The 22,500-nt window shown below is 37.6% G+C and overlaps 1 protein-coding gene across 1 annotated transcript in view; it reads right to left on the bottom strand.

The window, feature by feature from the left end:
- The window catches only part of LOC106875180 (uncharacterized), a 146,102-nt gene that overhangs the window by 94,748 nt on the left and 28,854 nt on the right, over window positions 1-22,500 (bottom strand). The window contains exons 11-28 of the mRNA XM_089340736.1: window positions 22,212-22,232; window positions 20,390-20,404; window positions 19,491-19,600; window positions 19,163-19,230; window positions 14,896-15,056; window positions 12,357-13,757; window positions 11,224-11,253; window positions 10,221-10,391; window positions 8,791-8,937; window positions 8,381-8,561; window positions 7,019-7,188; window positions 6,652-6,813; window positions 5,559-5,900; window positions 5,042-5,134; window positions 3,324-3,502; window positions 1,946-2,192; window positions 1,258-1,419; window positions 819-1,142 (exon numbers count right to left, since the gene is read on the bottom strand). Of these exons, the coding sequence (XP_089196862.1) occupies window positions 819-1,142; window positions 1,258-1,419; window positions 1,946-2,192; window positions 3,324-3,502; window positions 5,042-5,134; window positions 5,559-5,900; window positions 6,652-6,813; window positions 7,019-7,188; window positions 8,381-8,561; window positions 8,791-8,937; window positions 10,221-10,391; window positions 11,224-11,253; window positions 12,357-13,757; window positions 14,896-15,056; window positions 19,163-19,230; window positions 19,491-19,600; window positions 20,390-20,404; window positions 22,212-22,232 (3,984 nt within the window). The remainder of the gene's footprint in view (window positions 1-818; window positions 1,143-1,257; window positions 1,420-1,945; window positions 2,193-3,323; window positions 3,503-5,041; window positions 5,135-5,558; window positions 5,901-6,651; window positions 6,814-7,018; window positions 7,189-8,380; window positions 8,562-8,790; window positions 8,938-10,220; window positions 10,392-11,223; window positions 11,254-12,356; window positions 13,758-14,895; window positions 15,057-19,162; window positions 19,231-19,490; window positions 19,601-20,389; window positions 20,405-22,211; window positions 22,233-22,500) is intronic.

Below are 22,500 nucleotides of genomic sequence, written 5' to 3'. Positions count from 1 at the left end.
TGGGGGTTCATGTATAGGATCTGTGGAACTGCTGCACCCCCTATTTCCACTCGATATTATCGATAACATTCAAAATAATGAGTCCTTTTTTCTTTAATACTTTCTTTATACTTGTACAGTATATAACCCTTAAGCTTAATGTTAGAAGCCGTCCCCTAATTTACGAAAAGAATACAAAATTCCTTGTATAGAACTGTGTGCTTCCCATTTATAACATTTATCACACACACACACATGCATATGTACTTACATACACACATGCACACACATTCAATAAAATAAATATCACCAAGATATTGTTGTTGGCACTCCGTCGCTTACAACGTCAAGGGTTTCAGTTGATCCGATCAATGGAACAGCCTGCTTGTGAAATTAATGTGCAAGTGGCTGAGCACTCCACAGACACGTGTACCCTTAACGTAGTTCTCAGGGATATTCAGTGTGACACAGAGTGTGACAAGGCTGACCCTTTGAATTACAGGCACAACAGAAACAGGAAGTAAGAGAAAGTTGTGGTGAAAGAGTACAGCAGGGTTCGCCACCATCTGTCACGTGGAGCTTTAGGTGTTTTCGCTCAATAAACACTCACAACGGCCGGTCTGGGAATCGAAACCGCGATCCTACGACTGCAAGTCCGCTGCCCTAACCACTGGGCCATTGTGCCTCCACCACCAAGATAATAAGTTTGACTTAATGAACTGTTATTCTCCTCCACAAAAAATAAAAAATGTGGATGGCCTTGTGCAAAAGATAGAAATAAACAATCATTAGAATTAAGAAGCAGACCAAGAAATAAGCCAAAAAGAAGTGGTCCTTACCAGGACAAGGGTGATGTGAGACACTGACATCATCAATAGCTATGTCTCCCAGAGGACCCATTCCACGGGTTGCAGTGAAACTCACATTGACTTGAGTGTTAAGTGGAAGATCGACACAACCCAGGTACCAAAACTGTGTCTTTGCACCTGTTTCCTTCCAGGCCATCTTTTCATTGACATTTACCTGGAGGCTATCAATGTCAGACCCATACATGTAATAGTAAAATCTAAAGCTGCTTTGTTTTGATACTTTGATGTTTGCAAACATGACGTTTGTCTTGTCACCTGGACGACCTTTTGACGAATCAGCTTGCAAGAAGTGACCTGAAAATAAGAAAGGGAGAGAAAATTAAACATGGAATATAACATTTATCACACATACACACACACAAACACGTATACATAAATGTTTAAATAAAATCTTGCTGTAGACACTAACCGTCAGTCCTGTTACTCGTGTGATCTCTCTGGGGACCAGTCAGTCCCTTTGCTTTGAAACCTGTGGTTCTGTGCCACATAAATTGAGTATTTGTGGAGCAGTCTATGGTATAGTTGCACATGTTTGGTTCCTTAAAACTGCAGCTGGTCATCATCAAACCCACTGAAAGAAGACAAAAGGAAGAAAATAACAACATAAATCTTATATATATATATACATATATACGACGGGCTTCTTTCAGTTTCCGTCTACCAAATCCACTCACAAGGCTTTGGTCAGCCCGAGGTTATAGTAGAAGACACTTGCCCAAGGTGCCACACAGTGGGACTGAACCCAGAACCATGTGGTTGGTAAGCAAGCTACTTACCACACAGCCACTCCTGTGCCTACCTTTTTCAGAGGAATATTCCCATCAAAATTTCTGCCATATGAAAACACCACAATCATGATGCAATTGTTTAAGATGCTAGAAATAACAGTCAAATATCTCTCAAATGAAGAAAAGATACATTTGATAATGTATCCCTAGAAAAATTATAAATGCAAAAAAAGTTAGGATGGTCATGGCTGGAATGTTTTTGATCATAGGTCTGCTGAACTTAGCCTGATTTGTGGCTAATCAGAACAACAACAACAACAAATACAACAAAAAGAAAGGAAGTATTATGAAATATATTCTGATTCTTACCTTTGCATTTTTCATCACTGACACCCACGTATTTCAGTGCCATAGCATCCGTCACCACATCTCTCTTCAGAGAAACAATTTGGATTGCAAGTGGCTTGCTCGGTAATGGAACACACACTTTCATCCAATCTATTTGGTCGTTCTGGCTGCTGGTCTCCTTTACTTCTCTTAATAGCAGATTTTCAAGATCCAGCGGAGGTGGGGGATTTAACATATCTGGAGTGACTTGGCTACTACCAGTCCAAAGCTATAAAAAAATAAATTAATGTATGTATGAATGTATGTATGTGTATTTTTGCATATATATATATATATATATATATATATATTATTATAAAATCTGGTAATTAGTCATATATTAATTAATATTGATTAATTATCAGGAGGCCAGCACATCTAAAGAATCAAAGAGATTCAGAAATATTATCTGCAATCTCAGGGGATTAAGGTACATTTTAAAAAAATAACGTCGATCACTAACTTGGACAATTAATGCGCTATATATATATATATATATATATATATATATAAGTTCAAAAAAGGAAAAAGACAAAAAAACAACAGCGTGAGGACGTGATACAGATTGTGTTACTAGACGCTCGGGAAAGGAAAGAAAGAGAATATGACGTTTCGAGCGGAGCTCTTCGTCAGAAACAAGGAAAGTCCAAAGAAGGGAAAAACGGAGGAAGAAAAAATTGCCACCGATATCCACGAGGTTACATTGTAGAAGGACCAGAAGGGAAAGGGTGGAGGGAAAAACGGAGGAAGAAAGAGGAAGTCAAATCCTCATTAGGGATTATATAATTCAAGGTATTCAACTGGTTTAATCCATATCATATAATGGGGAAGTCATTAGTATATGTCTAGGATTATTGAAATTATCTATATTCAGGGAAAATAAGGAGAAAGAAATGGAGACTAAATGGATGTAATTACTGATTTATTTGCAGGTTATAAAAAGATGACATTTTTTTTTTAAAAACATTATAATTGATTGGAAGTTGAAAGCTCAAAGAAATAATAGATTAAGATAAAAATAGAGAAAAAGAACCTACATATATGTTTCAGTTGTACATATAGTTGATGGGAATCTCCAAGCATATTGTTTAATGCCAGGAAGTTGCCACATTCAAACTATTTTGTGTATTGGCACAATGACCCTCCCTAGATGCAACAAGATTTGTTTCAACACAGGAATTTACATCAAGAATTTTGCAAACCAAATACAAAGTGAAATAAATATTGAAATAAGAGTAGAATAGAAATAGAAGGACGGGTAAAGAAATGAGAAGGACAGATGAAATAGAAAAATAGGTGAATTGAAGACTCAAAGAAGAGAAAAATGGTGCGAGGATTAGAACATTTGTGAAACACCTACCGTTGTGGTTGTTTCTTTACCATTCGCATCCTTTTCCATTGCATTGATATATAAAGATACAGAACCTCGCATGAAATACTTTAGGGTGACACTGTCACTTGAAACTGGAGTGAATGTCTGGGAAGTTAACATTGTCTTCAATCCTTCTCTGTTTTCACCAATTGCTTCAATAAATTCACCTGTGAAAGATGGGGAAGATGTATAAGAGCTTGTTTGGTATATGGCATATGTATAAACTCTAAGTATGTATGTCTGTTGTTCTTTCGTTTCGTTTAACGTCCGCTTTCCATGCTAGCATGGGTTGGACGATTTGACTGAGGACTGGTGAAACCGGATGGCTACACCAGGCTCCAATCTGATTTGGCAGAGTTTCTACAGCTGGATGCCCTTCCTAACGCCAACCACTCAGAGAGTGTAGTGGATGCTTTTACGTGTCACCCACACGAAGGCCAGTCAGGCGGTACTGGCAACGGCCACGCTCAAAATGGTGTATTTTATGTGCCACCCACACAAGAGCCAGTCCAGGGGCACTGGCAACGATCTCGCTCGAAAATCCTTGTATGTGTATTTTTGGTTTTGCATGTCTGGTTGAGCTAGTGAAACGCTAACAGTAGGCCAAGTCAGTATTAAGCTGAACCAATGACTGAAGGATCAGCTGCTCATTTCGTATCATTCACAATGTCCTTTGCTGTGCTCATGTCAATGGCCAGGCTACGTTGGATAGATGCTCTCTAAAACAAAACTGATTTCTTACACCACTATGGCAGCTAGATCAATACATTGCGAGGGATATTAGTTAGATGCAAAGTCTTGCTGTATATATATATATGTGTGTGTGTGTGGGTGTATTCAAATATGAATTAGAAGCAGTGCTAGTGTTGCAATCATTATTGAACACACATACTCAATGTATGTATTTTGTTTTGCTTGCTGGTAGGCTGTGATTAAGCATGGTGGAGATGACGCCCCCAAAGCACTGGGTGTTAAAACAACTGAAAGTCATAGGTGAGACAATTCACCCCAAATACTATTCAGGAACAATGAACATTAATGTTTCACCATTTTTGTGGCTTATCTACATCGCATACTCGAATCAAATTGGAGGTATACTTAATGTGGATAAGCCACAAAAATGGTAAAGCAACAATGTCAATCACTCCTGAATGGGATTTGGGGCAAGTTGTCTCATCTGTCTGTGGCATGTTGACCAAAACATTGATGGCTTATATGGAGACTATGGTTATGGCTAAACTGGTCAACCACATCATGTGTGTGTGTGTGTGTGGAGTTAAGTGAAATTGAGCATTTCCAGTGTCATGTAAATGGCACCCGTGCCAGTGGCAAGTAGAAAACACTCAATACACTCTCGGAGAGGTTGGTGTTAGGAAGGGCATCCAGCCACAGAAACCATGCCAAAATCAGACTGGAACCTGGTGCAACCTTCTGGCTTACCACTTCCAGTCAGACCATCTAACCCATGCCAGCATGGAAAGCAGATGTTAAATGATGATGATGATATGTGTGTGTGTGTGTGTGCACGTGTGTGCATGAATGTATATATATATGTGTGTATTTATACATATATGTGTATGTGTGTGTGTGTGTGTGTGTGTGTGTGTGTGTGTGTATATATATATATATATATATATATATATATATATATATTTATATATGTATGTATACATATGCTCACACACGTTGGGATTTTTACAGCTTACCTTTAATACTATGGTGCATTTGCCATCTGTACCTGTCACCAGAAACTTTGAAACCACAGTATATGTCTTTGCCAAATTCACACTCAGTGATTGCTGCAAAAGAAAAGATAAGATAATTTTAAATCTTTGGATTCTATAAATACAACACACTTGTGCATGTATGTTTGTTTATAGGGATGTGAACAAACTGATACCTGTTCTCAGGTAGTGAGATACAAAGGCACACACATGCACAACTGATTTTGTAGGTAGAAACTGTGTGGGACTCCACACAGTTTCCAAGTACAGAATCCACACTCAGAACATTGATCATTTGTGTGCCCGAAGCTGGAATGTTCCTTCATGCTGACATCATGATAATATAAAATATTATTGTGTTATAAATTTTATCTACTATTATGTGAGATATTATATTGTGGTATAAATCTTATATTTTCTTACATGAGGTATTGTGTTGTGTTATACATGTTACCTACCATTACGTATAATGTTATATTGTATTATAAATCTTACTTACTATCACAGGACTGTGACTTTAAAAGGACAATATCATCCACTGCAATCACACCATCAGGACCAGAGCCGTGGTAGGCGATGAACTCTGCAACAGCTCCAATGTTGCCAGCAACAGGTAGGCAACCGCGGTGCCATGACTGGCTGTCGTCTTTGTTCTTGGACCATGTTTTAGACTCCAGTGAGTTGCTATAACGGATGTTGACAGTGAGTTTGTCGACATTTTTACCATTGATGAAATAGCGAAAATTCAGTGAAGTATTGTTTTCATTGGAGAGGACAGGAGTTCTGTACATTGTCTTGTCACCGCTGCTTCCTTCCGAAGAATTTGCCACCATATAGCGAGCTTTGAAAATGAAATACGAAAAGAACACATTTAATTTTGATACTAAGGAAATAACAATTCTCATTCACTTCTGAATAGTTTGCTTTAAAAACTATATTTGCTATGTTTATGTATATGTCCTCAGGCTGATATTGAACTCTTATAATTCATTTTCAATAAAAGCCGTGTGGTTGAGACTGTAGACATCTCTCACTCATCTTGTTTTCTCTGCATTATGGCAGAAAGGAAAGTATGTTTTGTCTTCTAATCTCATCAGCAAATATGACAGTATGTTAGTTTGCGGTTTGAGGGGAAAAAATAGTTTAATTGTAAGGAACAGGAAACAAATTAATTAAAGAAATTAATTCATACAACCTTTAGTTATGCAACAATGCTAATATAGAATAATGCATCTCTTATGCAGTGTTCTGCACTTAAAGAAAATTCTATGAGACTACAGAAGTGGTTGGAATTAGGAAATAATCCTGATAACAGTAGGTGCATGGTTAAAAAAAGATACAAACAAATATATAACCAAAACATCAGGACTTACGAAAATATGTATAACATACAGAAAATAATATTGCCTGGCACTGTAGCACACATCCTGCTTATAACACTTTTGATACAGCAAAAATAACTACACAGCACAAATCACAGCACATACCCATGGCTCACAGAGCTGTGCTCAGTAGTGCAGTGAAAGCACTTGATAAAAATATAACTACTGAATAATAATACTGAATAATGATAATCATAATTTCCTACTTACCAAACTTTGATCCCATAGTATGATCACCTAGCAGTCCCATTTGTTCTGCCATGTTCCACATGGTCACACTTCGCTGAGCATGCCATTTGTATGAAGCAGGATTTTCTCCACTTGGGGATACAACTTCACCACACATCGAATCATCAAACATACAAGGTAATTCTAAAATTTAGTAAATAAAACCAAGAAAAAAATGGATTAAAGTAAGAACAAAGCCTTATTTCATTCACATACACACATACAAATGTATGTTTGTATGTATGGTTTATGTATGTATATATTACGTATGTGTAGACAGTGTATGTATGTATGTATGTATGTATATATGTATGTATGTGTGTGTCATAATGTACTTATATCAACTTACTCTGGCATGGCTCCATAGAATATTTAATGTCGTCTAATGCAATATCACTGGTGTGAAGCCTTCCACGGTTAGCTATAAAGTGGGTCCTTAAGACAGTGTTGGCAGGGAGGGATATACAAGCCTTCATCCAGTAATTTCCATTGTCACCACTTTTTGTCCACTTTAGTTCTCTGGAATAGAAACGATGACAGAAATGAGAAAATCAAAATTAAAAGGGATTAATTAATTAACATGAAATACAGGCACAGCTACAGCTGCAACATAAAAAGTTTGCTTCTCAAACACATGGTTTTGGGTTCTGTCTCACTGTGTAGAACTATCAATATGTGTCTTCCACTATAGCTCCAGACCAACTAAAGCCTTCTGAGTAGATTTGGTAGAAGGAAACTGAAAGAAGCCTATATATGTGTGTGTATAAAACGAATGGTTTACACCTGGTAGCTTATTGGTAAAGCACTATCACTTTCACAGTGTTTGTTATGTATATGGCAAATGAAACATGGAAGATGGAATATACCAGTTGTTAAGTGTCCCACCTGTGAGGGATCTATGCTAGATGTGTTGAAACAATTGTCATGATTAATAAAAATTCTTGTATATTCCATCTTCCGTCTTTCATTTACCATATATATATATATATATATATATATATATATACACACACACAAAAACTATCTTCCTAGTTAGCCTTCCTTTGATATTGCTGCACCTCTTATGTGTCCATAGCTTACACTGGGTACATCTTATGGAGTTTCTACCCATACGTTTTTCAACAGATCAAGCAGGGCCATCTACCTGAAGGGATTTGTGGCTTGTCTGCCTTCCTACTTATTAAGTCTTTGGTTTTTGTTAGGTTGACTCTAAGGCCCTTCGATTCTAGACCATGCTTCCACACCTGAAACTTCTCCTCTAGTTCTGATAGTGACTCAGCTATTAGAACAAGGTCATCAGCATAGAGAAGCTCCCAGGGGCATCCTGTCTTGAATTCCTCTGTTATTGCCTACCCATCCTCTAAAATTGCTGGCCTTGTGCCAAAATTAGAAACAACATTACTATCATTATTAGACAGAAGTTGATGTAATCGGTAGAGTGTCAATTGGCACTGTCGATCAAGAACATCAAACATTGCTGTATTTTGTTCTGTCCCTTAATATTCTCATTTAAAATCCTACCAAGGATAACTGTCTCTTTTTGGTGTTGATAAAATTAATGCTTGTCAAGATCAAGGGTCAATTTATATAACTGATTTCATTATATTGATGAGATAATTGATCATGCTATGAGTGTTGGGTGGTGATATTCACTTGAGACAGTAACAACATATGATTACCTCCAGAAAGCAGGCAGCAAAATTAAACTTACGTTTTCATTTGTCCATTTTCTCTGATATCAAAATACACTGACAAGCTTCCCATGTTCTCGCCATACATGTGATAATAGAAGCTCAGACTGCTTGTTTCATTGTCAGTCATTATGAAGTCACTCACTAAGCTGGCATTGTCCATGAGAGAGCCATAAGTTGATTCAGTGAAAACGTAGTTACCTGGAATTTAAGAAATTGAGAATGTATGAGTTCATAAGAACAGAAAAGAAACCCACGACCCTGCAGTGGAGTCCATCAACTGTGACTACAGACATGGATCACTAGTTAATGGATGAATTGATTCACACAGACAGGAAAATCACAACTAATAGGAAATCAATAGAGTAAATCCATAGAAAAAAAAAAGGAAGAAAAAGGTGGTTTTCTATGAATGAAAGTAATTACATACCAGTTTCATCTTGGTAAGAATGGTCGAATTGGGGACCTGTGGAATTAGTTAGTGTGGGTCCCCGTTGGACGCTCCATGTATATGATCCATTTGATGTCTGGTACTTACATAGTCTCCGGTCAGGATTTTCAAAATTACAGTTGAGCTCTGTGGAGGGTAACAACGACAAAGTGAATTACATTTGATGTTCTTTGGAATTGTGTTGTGAGGATGAGAATGTGACAATGGGTAAGGAGAAATGATTGAAGACTTTATATGTGGTGGAGTTGATAGTTGATGTTGATAATAGGATTAGATGGAGATAAGGAGATGCTGTCGATGCTGGGGGATGAGGAAGAATGGTAATAGAGATAATGGGGTGGTGTTGATGCTGGTGATGATGATGATGATGATGATTGAGATAATGGGGTGGCACCGTTGCCAGTACCGCCTGACTGGCCTTCATGCCGGTGGCACGTAAAAGCACCTACTACACTCTCAGAGTGGTTGGCGTTAGGAAGAGCATCCAGCTGTAGAAACTCTGCCAAATCAGATTGGAGCCTGGTGTAGCCTTCTGGCTTGCCAGTCCTTAGTCAAATCATCCAACCCATGCCAGCATGGAAGGCAGACGTTAAACGACGATGGTGATGATGATGATGTTGATGTTAGTTATTTCAAAATAAGCTGATAACGGTGCAGATGGTAAAGCGATGCGAGTGATGATGGCTGCAGAGAGGATGAAGTTAAAGAAACATTTGCCCCATGCACTGGATTCAGATGTTTGGCATTTTTGAACCAGAACAATTCATGAAGGTGGTGGTGGGACAAATTCTTATTGGCTTCAGTCCATGGGAAAGTAGGAATTATAACATTCATGCCTTCCCCATGACTATCAGAGGAGATAGACAAAATGTCTTCAAGCAAGGCTTGAACCTGGGCCATTAACTTATACTGTGACATCAGTTATTATGATGATATAAAAATGATAGTTTTTGATTAGACACAAGGCCTCAGATTTCAAAGGAGAGCTTTAACCACTTTTAATCAAATCCAGTTGAAAACTGTGGAATCCCTTTAACTGCCCCTGTTGGATGTTTCATGTATATGGAAACGCAACTAAGGTGCATGGCTTAGTGATCATAAAATTATTGTTTCAATTCCTGGACTGAGAGACGTGTTATGTTCTTGAGCAAAACACTTCATTTCACATTACTCCAGTCCACTCAGCTTGCAAAAATGAGGAATTCTGCAATGGACCAGCGTTTTGTCCAGGTGTGGAATATATATGCCATAAAACCAGGAAAACAGCCCTTATGATTCAGTATAACTCAAAAAGGTAATTTTAGATTTTTTTAAATGCAACTATATAGAGCAAACTATATAATTGTCTGCTCTCACACAATTGAAACCATAACAAAAAAAATAAATAAATAAATAAAATAATCACTCACCAATGCCATTTGGAAACTTTGGTCCAACAGTTGGTTTGGTTTCGTTCCATCCACATTTTACTTGATTCTCATCACTTCCATCTCTGCAGTCAGCAACTTTGTCACAGAACCAATTCTCTTGGATGCATTGGTCGTTGCTGCTACACGGAGATAATCCTAACTCACACTTGACTAGAGAAAAGATGCAATAGCAACAAGCATATTGATTATAATAATTACCAATGTGACCAACAAGACGTCATGAAACATGTATAACAAAAAATATAAAGTATGAGTATATGGAATATGAACTACTTTTTCGAACAACATAAAGAACGACCCTTCATCAGTTGTTGGCTGTTTTTCTAGTCTTGTATTTCGAGCTTTTCACTACAAGATACTCTTTCGGTAATTAAATAAAATTTGGGATTTTGCGGAGGGTCAAAATTGGTAACAAAAACAGGACAGTGAAAACAAACAGGAAGGGCTGCTAAGCCTAAACAAGTTTGTGGTGGCGAACACATAAAAATAAGCTTGGACAGGAGACACACAAGGACACCCTTCAGAATGGTGTCCCAGGAGTTAAATGACTGAAACAGGTAAAATATTGTACTTACATTCGAGTAGTACAGAATGCGTTCTGTGTGAACATAATATTTCTGTGATAGGTTTTTATAATTCTCTGAAAAACTGTTTATAAATTCAATTTTTCATTAGCAGAAGCTTTATGTTTATGCCACAACTCTGCCTGGTATGTGTATATGCATGTAAATATGCCTGTTTGTATGTATGTATGTATCTATGTATGTATCTATGTATGTATGCCTGTTTGAAGGTACTTAGGAGTGTGTGTGTGTATGTAAGTATGTATGTATGTCTGTTTTCATCAGTATTTTATCTGTCTGTGTGTGCACAAAAAAGACAGTTGGAATGTTTCTCATTATAGTTCTACCCAGAGAGAGCCTACATGGGGTGGAACAACAACAACAATAAAGTAAATGACTTCAATTTGGCCTTGACTCACCTGGTGATATAGTTGGTGTTGTTGTCGAGCCTGATAACAAAAGAAAAGACAGTCTCAGAAAAGTTAGCAAATGAAGAAAGAGGATTGCTAGAGGAACAAAAACAAAAACAACAGCAGCAGTAGCAGTAGCAGTAGTAGTAGTAGTAGTATTGATAGATGCAGTGAACAATGTGATACCATGTCCACTAGCACAATGTAGACTTAGTCTATATAAACTATTGTTGCCCTACATAGTGTATACATAGTAATATACACTCTATTGTAGCCCTACATTGTGTGTATATAGTAATATAAACCAATATAAATCATATCTATGTATCTCTACACTGCATATACAAAGTAATATATATATACTGTTGTATCTATATATTGTGTATATACAATAATATAGACAATATCTGTGCACCCCTATATAGTGTATATGTAGTAATATACACTCTATTGTATCTCTATATTGTGTGTGTGTGTGTGTGTGTGTGTATATATATATATATATATATATATATATATATATATATATGTATGTATGTATGTATGTATGTATGTATGTATGTATGTATGTATGTATGTATGTATGTGTGTATAGTAATATACATCGTGTGCATGAGAAAGTAGAAGGTAAAGATTTAAAGCTTTTGAATTTTCAGCTCGCTCTCAGTGCTACTGGTAGCATGCAGTCCTGTTGCATGTTTGTATCAATTCTAACTAAACCAGCACCTTCACCATGGTAACTTGATGAAGGTGGATAGGCTAGTGAAACCTAGCAGAGCAAGCTAACCCTTTAGCATTCAAATTACTTTGTCAAACGTAGGGCTTATTTATTCCCATTGTTTTGAATTAATCATTACTTAATCATTAATCATGAATTAATGCATTACTTTTTAGCTTTGAGATTTTGATGATGTGATTATTTTCAAAATGACATTGTAGGATAAATGTGAGAGGCTAGATTTTGGCCAGTTTGAACATAAAACATATAGAATATTTGGGCAGTTTAAATGCTAAAGGGTTGAATCCTATCAGAAATCCTATCCATGTGGTTTTTAATGAATGAGAATTCAATATGACTGTGCCAAAACAAAATAAATACACAAATAGTTGCTAAGAGAACTTAGAAGTATTTGCTTTCTTACCAGTGGGTGGCATGTAAGACGTGAAGGAAGAGTGCCTTGTATAAGAGGTAGCTTGAGTGGTGTTTCTATATGCTGTTGTGCCTGTGAAATTAACATTAGGTAATTGTGTTGTGAAGGTTCCAGGCATTTTTGTGCCTGTGAAGTTACGAGATGGTGGTTGTTTTGTGGAGGCTCCCGATACTCTTGTGCCTGTGAAGTTACGAGATGGTGGTTGTTTTGTGGAGGCTCCCGATACTCTTGTGCCTGTGAAGTTATGAGATGGTGGTTGTTTTGTGGAGGCTCCCGATACTCTTGTACCTGTGAAGTTACGAGATGGTGGTTGTTTTGTGGAGGCTTCCGATACTCTTGTGCCTGTGAAGTTACGAGATGGTGGTTGTTTTGTGGAGGCTCCCGATACTCTTGTGCCTGTGAAGTTATGAGATGGTGGTTGTTTTGTGGAGGTTCCAGACATTTTTGTGCCTGTGAAGTCAACAGACGGTTGTTTTGTGGAGGCTCCCGATACTCTTGTGCCTGTGAAGTTACGAGATGGTGGTTGTTTTGTGGAGGCTCCAGATACTCTTGTGCCTGTGAAGTCAACAGACGTTGGTTGTTTTGTGGAGGCTCCAGATACTCTTGTCCCTGTGAAGTTATGAGATGGTGGTTGTTTTGTGGAGGTTCCAGACATTTTTGTGCCTGTGAAGTCAACAGACGGTTGTTTTGTGGAGGCTCCCGATACTCTTGTGCCTGTGAAGTTACGAGATGGTGGTTGTTTTGTGGAGGCTCCAGATACTCTTGTGCCTGTGAAGTTACGAGATGGTGGTTGTTTTGTGGAGGCTCCCGATACTCTTGTGCCTGTGAAGTTATGAGATGGTGGTTGTTTTGTGGAGGTTCCAGACATTTTTGTGCCTGTGAAGTCAACAGACGGTTGTTTTGTGGAGGCTCCCGATACTCTTGTGCCTGTGAAGTTACGAGATGGTGGTTGTTTTGTGGAGGCTCCAGATACTCTTGTGCCTGTGAAGTCAACAGACGTTGGTTGTTTTGTGGAGGCTCCAGATACTCTTGTCCCTGTGAAGTTATGAGATGGTGGTTGTTTTGTGGAGGTTCCAGACATTTTTGTGCCTGTGAAGTCAACAGACGGTTGTTTTGTGGAGGCTCCCGATACTCTTGTGCCTGTGAAGTCAACAAATGGTGTTTCTGTCGTTAAAGGACTTGCTTTAGAAATTCTATCATCTGTGACAGGTGTCACTTTAGTTGTGTTATCAGGCTGGTATATGGTGGATAAGGAAGCGGTGTCCTCTGTTGACGTTTGTGCTGAAACTGCTTGTGAGGAAACTGGTATATCATGGGTTGTGGAGATAGTGGAAATGGGAGAAGTGGTGGGAATGGTGACTGTGGTTGCTGGTGTCACTTTTGGAGTGAGAACTAGAAAATGGAACAAATATGGTATGAATTTAAACGTTTATGTACATACATGCAAACAGACACGTGTGTGTGTGTGCGTGTGCATGTGTATGTGTGTGTGCACATGTGTCTATATATATATATATATATATATATATATATATATGAGAAATGAAAATTTAAGCTGTGTCCTCATGAAGCACATCTGCAAATTCCACGAAACAAATGTATGTTGATGTTTTATCATAAATGAGAAAATCATACATATAAGTTGAGTTTCCTGATGAATTATAAATTTTGCAGAGTAAGTACATATTAAAACAATGACTAGATTATGTGGTACCATTTTAATTCTGTGTTACACGTGTTATATTACAACATGGGAAAATACATTAAAAAAAATATTATATTCATATTATAATAATTATTTTAATATTATAACTTCAGAATAAAAATATACATGCATATATAAACATGTAGGAGATCTCCCAATTGTACATCTTCAGACATAGGTTCAAAATAACATTATTTTGAATCTAAGTCGGAACACAACATGTTGATAGGCTAATAATCAAATGAGTGAATAAGTGAATATTTGTGAATCATTTAAAAGAGTTATCATTGGCTGAGGTCTAAAATGAGTGTGTTTCAGTCACCATTTCAGATATATAACATGGTCTGTATATATGCCAAGAACTATTCAGAATAAGGGTATGTTCTGACCCAGAAATAAAAGAAGCCTGGTCTTAACGATGCAGTTTTGCGGGATACGTCAAATTATGTTGTATGTAGTGAAGAAGGAATACTATGTCCCCAAAATTTACTGAAACAGTAGGAAGATTCAAGAATACAAAGAAGAACAACAGAACAAGGAGCTGGAAAGAAATGGAATTACATGGCCAATTCCTGCGATAATGAAGGTTGTTGAAAGTAAAGAACACTGGTTGTGATTAATGGATGGGAACCTGAAATAAGACACTGAATTGCTAGTTATAGCTGTTGAAGAACAAGTCATTAAACAGATTGAATCAATATTCAATGTTATGTAACGGTATTCAGTTATTGAGGTTTAAATTTCAATAGATCATGCAGGTTTGTTTATTTGTTAGGAATAAGGGAAAGCAGACAGACTGATATAAATCATGCACAAATTACTTACGTTCAACTTCCAATATGCTAGTAATTGACAAAATTGACTTGGAGCTTGTTGAATTCAGTATTTCAATGATTATGCTTATATTGATATTTATGGTTGGATTGCCAGTGTCTGTCACAGGAATGACAAATATAGTTTCAAACATTACAATGAGACTGCCTTTTCTGAAATAGTACAGAATGATAGAGAATCAGTGGTAGATGGTGAGAGGGAAAGAAAGGAGAGTATAAATAAACATATATATACTGAACTACAAATGAAACGTCACACTATAAAAGATTATTTGTTTCACACACGATATTGAGATTATATGGATTTTATCACATTCCGAAGTAATTTGACATGAGGAAGATGTCACTGAACCACCTGTTGTTGGCACTCCGTCGCTTACGACGTCGAGTTTTCCAGTTGATACGATCAATGGAATAGCCTGCTCGTGATATTAACGTGCAAGTGGCTGAGCACTCCACAGACACTTGTACCCTTAACGTAGTTCTCGGGGATATTCAGCATGACACAGTGACAAGGCTGACCCTTTGAATTACAGGCACAACAGAAACATGAAGAAAGAGTGAGAGAAAGTTGTGGTGGAAGAGTACAGCAGGGTTCCCCACCATCCTCTGCTGGAGCCTCATGGAGCTTTTAGGTATTTTCATTCAATAAACACTCACAACGCCCGGTCTGGGAATCGAAACCGCGATCTTATGACCACGAGTCCACTGCCCTAACCACTGGGCCATTGCACCTCCCACTGAACCACCACACCACTCTCTTTTGAAAACACAAGGATTGCATGTAGGGTTTGAACTCGCTCACTTTTCATGATCATAGTAATGCTTGCAAATGCATCTTTATGAAAAGCATGATGCATGTGCAAAACGTTGACTCATTGGGTATAAAAGGCACCCAAATTTCCCAGCCTATCATTCGTTTCCCAAATGCAGCAAGCATGCCAAGACTGACATGAAATCAGAGGGGAGCAAGCCATCAGACACCGCCATACTGGTCAATGTCCATAGGTCATTGCTGATGACTTGAACTGCAGTATTTGGACAACTGAGCAGCTGAGGGAATGATACAATGCCACAAACAGCATGGATGATCATCCACACAGTGGCTGATCGAGAGTTACAATGGCATGTCAAGATTGCCACCTGTGCCAACAACACTTGCAGGACCGATTCTGGAGGGCAATAGAATCAGCTAGGCAGACCATAAGGACTCACCACAGACCTATTTGTGACAGTTCGCTGCTAGCAGAGATCTTTCAATCTGCCTTGTCTATGTCTGGCTTGGGGCCCCATCTACACAGATCATCATCAACTGGCACATCTGCAGTGAGCTCAAACATACCAGAACTGGGATATCAGCAGTGGACTGTAGTCTTCTCTGACAGAAGTTGATATTGCATTTCTGTGACAGATAGCAGAGCTAGGGTTTGGAGAAGAAGGGGTGAACATCATGCCAATTGCAATCAACCAGAAACTTGGACCGGTGGTCTTCCAAAACATCATATATATATATATATATATATATATATATATATACATATATATACATATATTATATTATATTATTTATTATTTAATTGAACATGACGCATCCATTTCCAAGTAAGTATATGTATATATATATATATATATATATATATATATATATATATATATATATAGAGAGAGAGAGAGAGAGAGAGAGAGAGAGAGAGAGAGATAGAGAGAGAGAGATATGGTGACAAGTACAAACATACATAGAGAGATGATATGTGAAAAGGTGATAATTGGAGAGATAGGGAGAAAGATTTACATAAAGGAAGCAAAAGATATTCATCATCATCATCATTTAATAATCTCCTTCCATGGGTTGGATGGGTTGACAGGAGCCGACCAGGCAGGAGCCTGTGCCATGCTTCTATGTCTATTTTGGCATTGGTTTCTACAGCTGGATGCCCTTCCTAACACCAACCGCTCCATAGAGTGGGCTGAGTATTTTTCATGTGGCACAGGCAAGGTCAGTTTTGGCATGGTTTTTACACCTGGGTGTCCTTCCAAACACACCAACCACTTTATAGTGTGAACTGGATGCTTTTCAAGTGGCACCTGCACTGGCAGGGTCACCAGGTAACTTTGTAAGACAAGGAATCTTTGAGAGGGGAGGAGGAGGACGTGATCTTTGAGAGGGCATTGGAGGTTAGAGTGTGAGAGAAACAGAAACAAGTGTCTTGCTGCAGAGGAGGTCCATGGTTACCCAGCCATGGAAAGGAGAGAGAGAGAGAAGAAGAGAGGGAGAGGGAGAGGAAGAGAGTGAAAGTTAACAAGAATGAGGGCAGAAACAGGTGTGCTGCTGAAGAGTAAGGTGGTGGTGGTGGTGGTGGTGGTGGTGGTGGTGGTGGCGGCGGCGGCGGCGGCGGTGGTGGTGGTGGCAGCGTTAGTGATGGTGATGGCGGTTGTAGTGATGGTGGTGGTGGTGATTTTTGTTTGTGTATCTTATTTTATAACTTTATTGTGTATCTTATTTTGTATAACTTTATTATAACTTGCAATGATGAAACCATGCATAGAATTGAAACCATGCATAGGGAACCAACCTGCGGAATCTGCTGAGAAATCTTTAGAAAACAGAAATAAAACTTTCTTTAAATTCAGAAAACAATTTACAGGCATACCTCAAATTATGTTGGTGATTGGTTCTCAGACATGTGACCTTACTTGCAAATCAATGTAATAACGAAAAACCTTTTAGAGAATCTATTAACTTATAGGTGTTTTGATAAATGGTTTGAGCATATTTTCAACTGCACCTTATATAATTTATATGATTATATTTTATATAATTTCTATGCTTTAAATATGATCTCTGAGACCAATGTAAAAATCAGATAAATTGACTGAAGTTGAATTTTATTTTTTCCATTAAATTCTTTCAAAAAATGATGTAAAGTCAAGAAAGATGTAACTCGAAACACCATAAGTTGAGGTATGCCTGTATGCCAAAGAATGAATCGTTTCAATATAGTTTTATTTTATTTGTTCATTTATCCTTTATCTTTTATCTTTCATTTGTTTCAGTCATTGGACTGTGGCCATGCTGGGGTACTGGATTAAAGGGCTTTTAGTCAAACGAATCAATCCCAGAATTTATTTTTAGAGCCTGGTACTTACTTTCTTATGCTGAACTACTAAGTTATGGGGATATCAACAAACCAACACCAGTTGTCAAGTCATGGTGTGGGACTAACAAATGCAAAGACACACATTCATACATACGTAGTCCAATCAATAAGTACCCGGTCTGTTGCTATAGTAATGAAGCTAAAGCAGGCAGAGTAAAGTTGCTTGGCATAGATTAATCTTGACCTCTGCTGTGCACGTGCACTAAGTTTTAGGGCTCTAGCTCACTTCTGCTGTTTACAGCAGTGTTTGAAAGGAAGGTGTGTAGCATGCGATTGTCGCATTGACCATGACAGTAAAAGTTGAGCAGAGAAATCTGCGTCAACTTTTGCCAAAAGCTTGGCAATATCTGCTCAGAGGCCTATGCAAAGCTTTCAAAAACTTTTCATTATTCTCGACACAATCAAAGAGATCTTGTGCAACTGAAACCTGAGTGTCTTCTTGGTCAGCTGAAAGCAGTTTTGGCACAAACTTAGCAGACATGCATCCCATATCCAAATCTTCAGTGACAATGGACGGAACTGAACTGTAACTAATCTGCGCATCCTCTGATAACTCATGGATGGTGTTTTGATGATTTCCCCTCACAGCTGCATGCACGTCTGCAATATTTTTCTCAGTTCTGTTGGATGTGGATCTCCCAGAATGTTCGTCACTATCGACATTTTTTCGGCTCAAACACTACTCTCCATACGCTCTCTGCAACTTTGTGTAGACTTCTGAGCAGGTATCACCAACCGTTTGGCAAAATTTGATGCAGATTCATAATCAATACGATGATCACATGCTACACACGTTCCTTCTAAGCACTGCTGTAGACAGCGGAAGTGAGCTAGAACGTTAAAACTTATTGTACATGCACAGCACAGTTCAAGGTCAATCTGTGACAAGTGGCTTCACTCTGCGTACTTTAGCTTTGTTACAATGGCAACAGTCCGGATACTTATTGATCAGGTCACATATATTCTGCTGTTGATCCAATGATTTCCTTTGTGGAAGAGATCAAAGATTATAAAACGAGAGAGAGAGAGACAGACAAACAGAGAGAGAGAGGGTGAGAGAGAGAGAGAGAGAGAGAGAGAGAGAGAGAGAGAGAAACTTACTTAAATCCAGTTACTTCTGTGCCATTGTAGACATTAGCTAGTGAGGAGTTTTGAAAGATCTTGTCCATCTGAAAGTGAAAATAGCTACAAGTCAGTTTAGAAATCTTACCTCTATTGACATACAGTTTGTGAAATATCAAATAAGTTTCACCCTTAAGCATTTAAACCATAACTAGCCCTGAAGCTTTTTGATACCACCCCACATACTTTTGATAATGCTGAACAACTGATACAATTAAGCTGACTGGATTTCAACAAAATTAAAAACTCACCAGTCAAATACACACATACACACACAAGCATATCTTAGTATGAGAATAATTCAAACCTTTTCTTGAAAGTCTTTGACCTTTTTCTGTGCTTCAGGTGAAGACATATTTGCTAGGGCTGGCACATACGTTTCATTTAATTTTACAGAAGATACAAGCATTTGCACCTCTGAAAAACAGAACAAAAATACATGCATAATACAAATAATAAATATAAATATGTATATATGAGCATTCCATCGGTTATGATGACAAGGGTTCCAGTTGATCCGATCAACGGAACAGCTTGCTCGTGAAATTAGCGTGAAATTGGCTGAGCACTCCACAGACACGTGTACCCTTAACATAGTTCTCAGGGAGATTCAGAGTGACACTAAGTGTGACAAGGCTGGCCCTTTGAATTACAGGCGCTACTCATTTTTGCCAGCTGAGTGGAGTGGAGCAACATGAAGTAAAGTGTTTTGCTCAAGGACATAACACGTTGCTGGGAATTGAACTCACGACCTTATGATCATGGGCTGAATGCCCTAACTACTGAGTCACGTGCCTTCATGTGCCTTTATATACAAACATATATGTGCACACTAGTACATTCCACCAGTATTGACATTGACCCCAGTGCATAACTGGTACTTATTTAATCGACCCCGAAAGGATGAAAGGCAAAGTCGACCTCGGCGGAATTTGAATTCAGAACGTATCAACAGACAGAATAGCGCTAAGCACTTTGCCCGGCATGCTAATGTTTCTGCCAGCTCCCCACCTTGTCAATTCTACTGTGAATTCTACTGTCTTCTGCTCGTATAGGATCATCCTTTCATCTGATGAAACATTGCAGTAGAGTCGTGCAAATCTGTGTATGTATGTATGTATGTATGTATGACTTCAATTCTTAAGTTAACCATTTATATACTAAAATAAGAATTTGAAGGTTGAATCTCTTCAATTCAATACTTACGAGGTTCTGGGGTCTCTGAAAAATATGAGAAAAAGGAAAACTTAATGAAGGTTTAAAATGGCATAAAAATTAATTTGGTATTTTAATTGATTAATTGATTACTGATTCTTTACATGAACACAAACCTTACATTTTTTATGCAAATGATATTGTTGAAGGAATATATATACAACAAGACAACAAATTAGACATATTGTGGTAAAAATGTGTGTGGGTGTGTGGGTGTGTACCGAAAGAGTAAATACCAGCCTTAAAAATATAGCTACTGGGGTCAATTTGTTTTATTAAACCCTTCAACATGGTTCCCAGCTTGGCTGCAGTCCAATGACTGACACAAGTAAAAGGTAAAGCACACACACACACACACACACACACACACACACACACACACAAACACACTCACATGCACACATATAGTGAAAGAAATGAAAGACGAATGTTAGTTGGCTGCACATTCCAGTAAGATAGTGTAAAAATAGGATAGTGTACAAATTTTCTTGAAATATAAACAAAAAAACACACACAAATCTCTCTCTCTCCTCTCTCCCTCTCTCTCCGTCTTTCCCTCACTCTCTCTCTCTCTCTCTCTCTCTCTCTATTTCTAAAATGCTACTCCTACCTTCACGCCTCAGTGAATAATGACAAAAAAAAATGCGATTACTAGCAAAGGCAAAACTTCTTACACGTTCGTTATGGTATTATTCTCACCAATCCACCAACTACGTCAATACCACACCACCATAATCATCATCATTGTCATTGTCATTCATTGTCGTCATCATCATCATCATCATTACATGTAATGACTAATATCACTAGTCATATGCCAGCAAGAGTACCTCTATGCCTAATATCACTTTTGTCTAATGTCAATTTGGTCTAATGACATTTAGGTCTAATGAAAATTTGATCTAATGACACTTTAGTTTAATGTCAATGCATTTGATGCTTTGGTCTAATGACACTTTGGTCTAATGACACGTTAGTTTAATATCACTTTGGTCTAATGACAATTTGGTTTAATGACAATTTGGTCTAACATCACCTTGGTCTAAAGGCAATTTAGTCTAATGTTAATTTGATCACATGACACTTTGATCTTAGGAGAGTTTAATGTAATATATATTTGGCTTAATGACAGTTTAGTCTAATGTTGATTTGGTCTAACAACTGTTTGGTCTAACATCACTTTAGTCTAAAGACAGTTTCATCTAATGTAAATTTGGTCTAATGTCAATTTGGTCCCAGGAGAGTTTAGTTTAATATCTATTTGGTCTAAGGAGAGTTAGTCTACTGTCAATTTGGCCTAATGACACTTTGGTCTGAAGAAAGTTTAGTCGAATGGTACTTTGGTCTGAGGACAGTTTAGTCTAATATCAATTTGGTTTAATGACATTGGTCTCTTGACACTGGTCTAATGTCAAACAGGTCTAATGGCTCTTTTTTCTACTTGACATAAAAATTACAAAGCAGAATAGATTGAGCAATGGGAACAGTTATACCTCATGAATGAATTAACATTTATTCCATTATTATAATCCAATATGTATTTTATGTTGCTACTGTATATGTACAAAATACATATTAATGTTGGAAATTCTAGCAATATTATTGGCAAAATTATTGTATAACAAGACAGGAAATTGGAAATGCTTCCATTTCCTGTTTGTTTTATATAAATATATATATATATATATATATATATATATATATATATATATATATATATATAGTTAGAGTATGTGTTAGTGTGTGTGTGTGTGTGAAGGTGCAAAGAAAAGATGATTGTATATAGTAATAATAAGGAATTAAAGATACATACCAGTTGTTTGAGGTTGCGCAGCTAAAATAAAGCAAAAACAAAAAAAGAAACATTAGACATCACCAACATCACTATCATCATCATCAACATCATCATCATAATTATTAACATTTTCAATATGATCAGCAACAAACAAAATTGTTTTCCTTAATGAATTCTAAAATTTGACCCCTAAAGGGAATATTAATTCTAAGATAAAAAAAAAAATTCATCAACGTTTCAAACTTGTTACATCTCATCAGTTCCAATGTGCATGGTTAAAATTACGAAAGTTGTGCTGCTAGCCTGG

This window comes from Octopus bimaculoides, chromosome 23, assembly GCF_046866305.1.
Source record: "Octopus bimaculoides isolate indiv1 chromosome 23, ASM4686630v1, whole genome shotgun sequence".
Classification (NCBI taxonomy): domain Eukaryota; kingdom Metazoa; phylum Mollusca; class Cephalopoda; order Octopoda; family Octopodidae; genus Octopus; species Octopus bimaculoides.
This window is presented reverse-complemented; position numbering and strand designations above follow the sequence as displayed.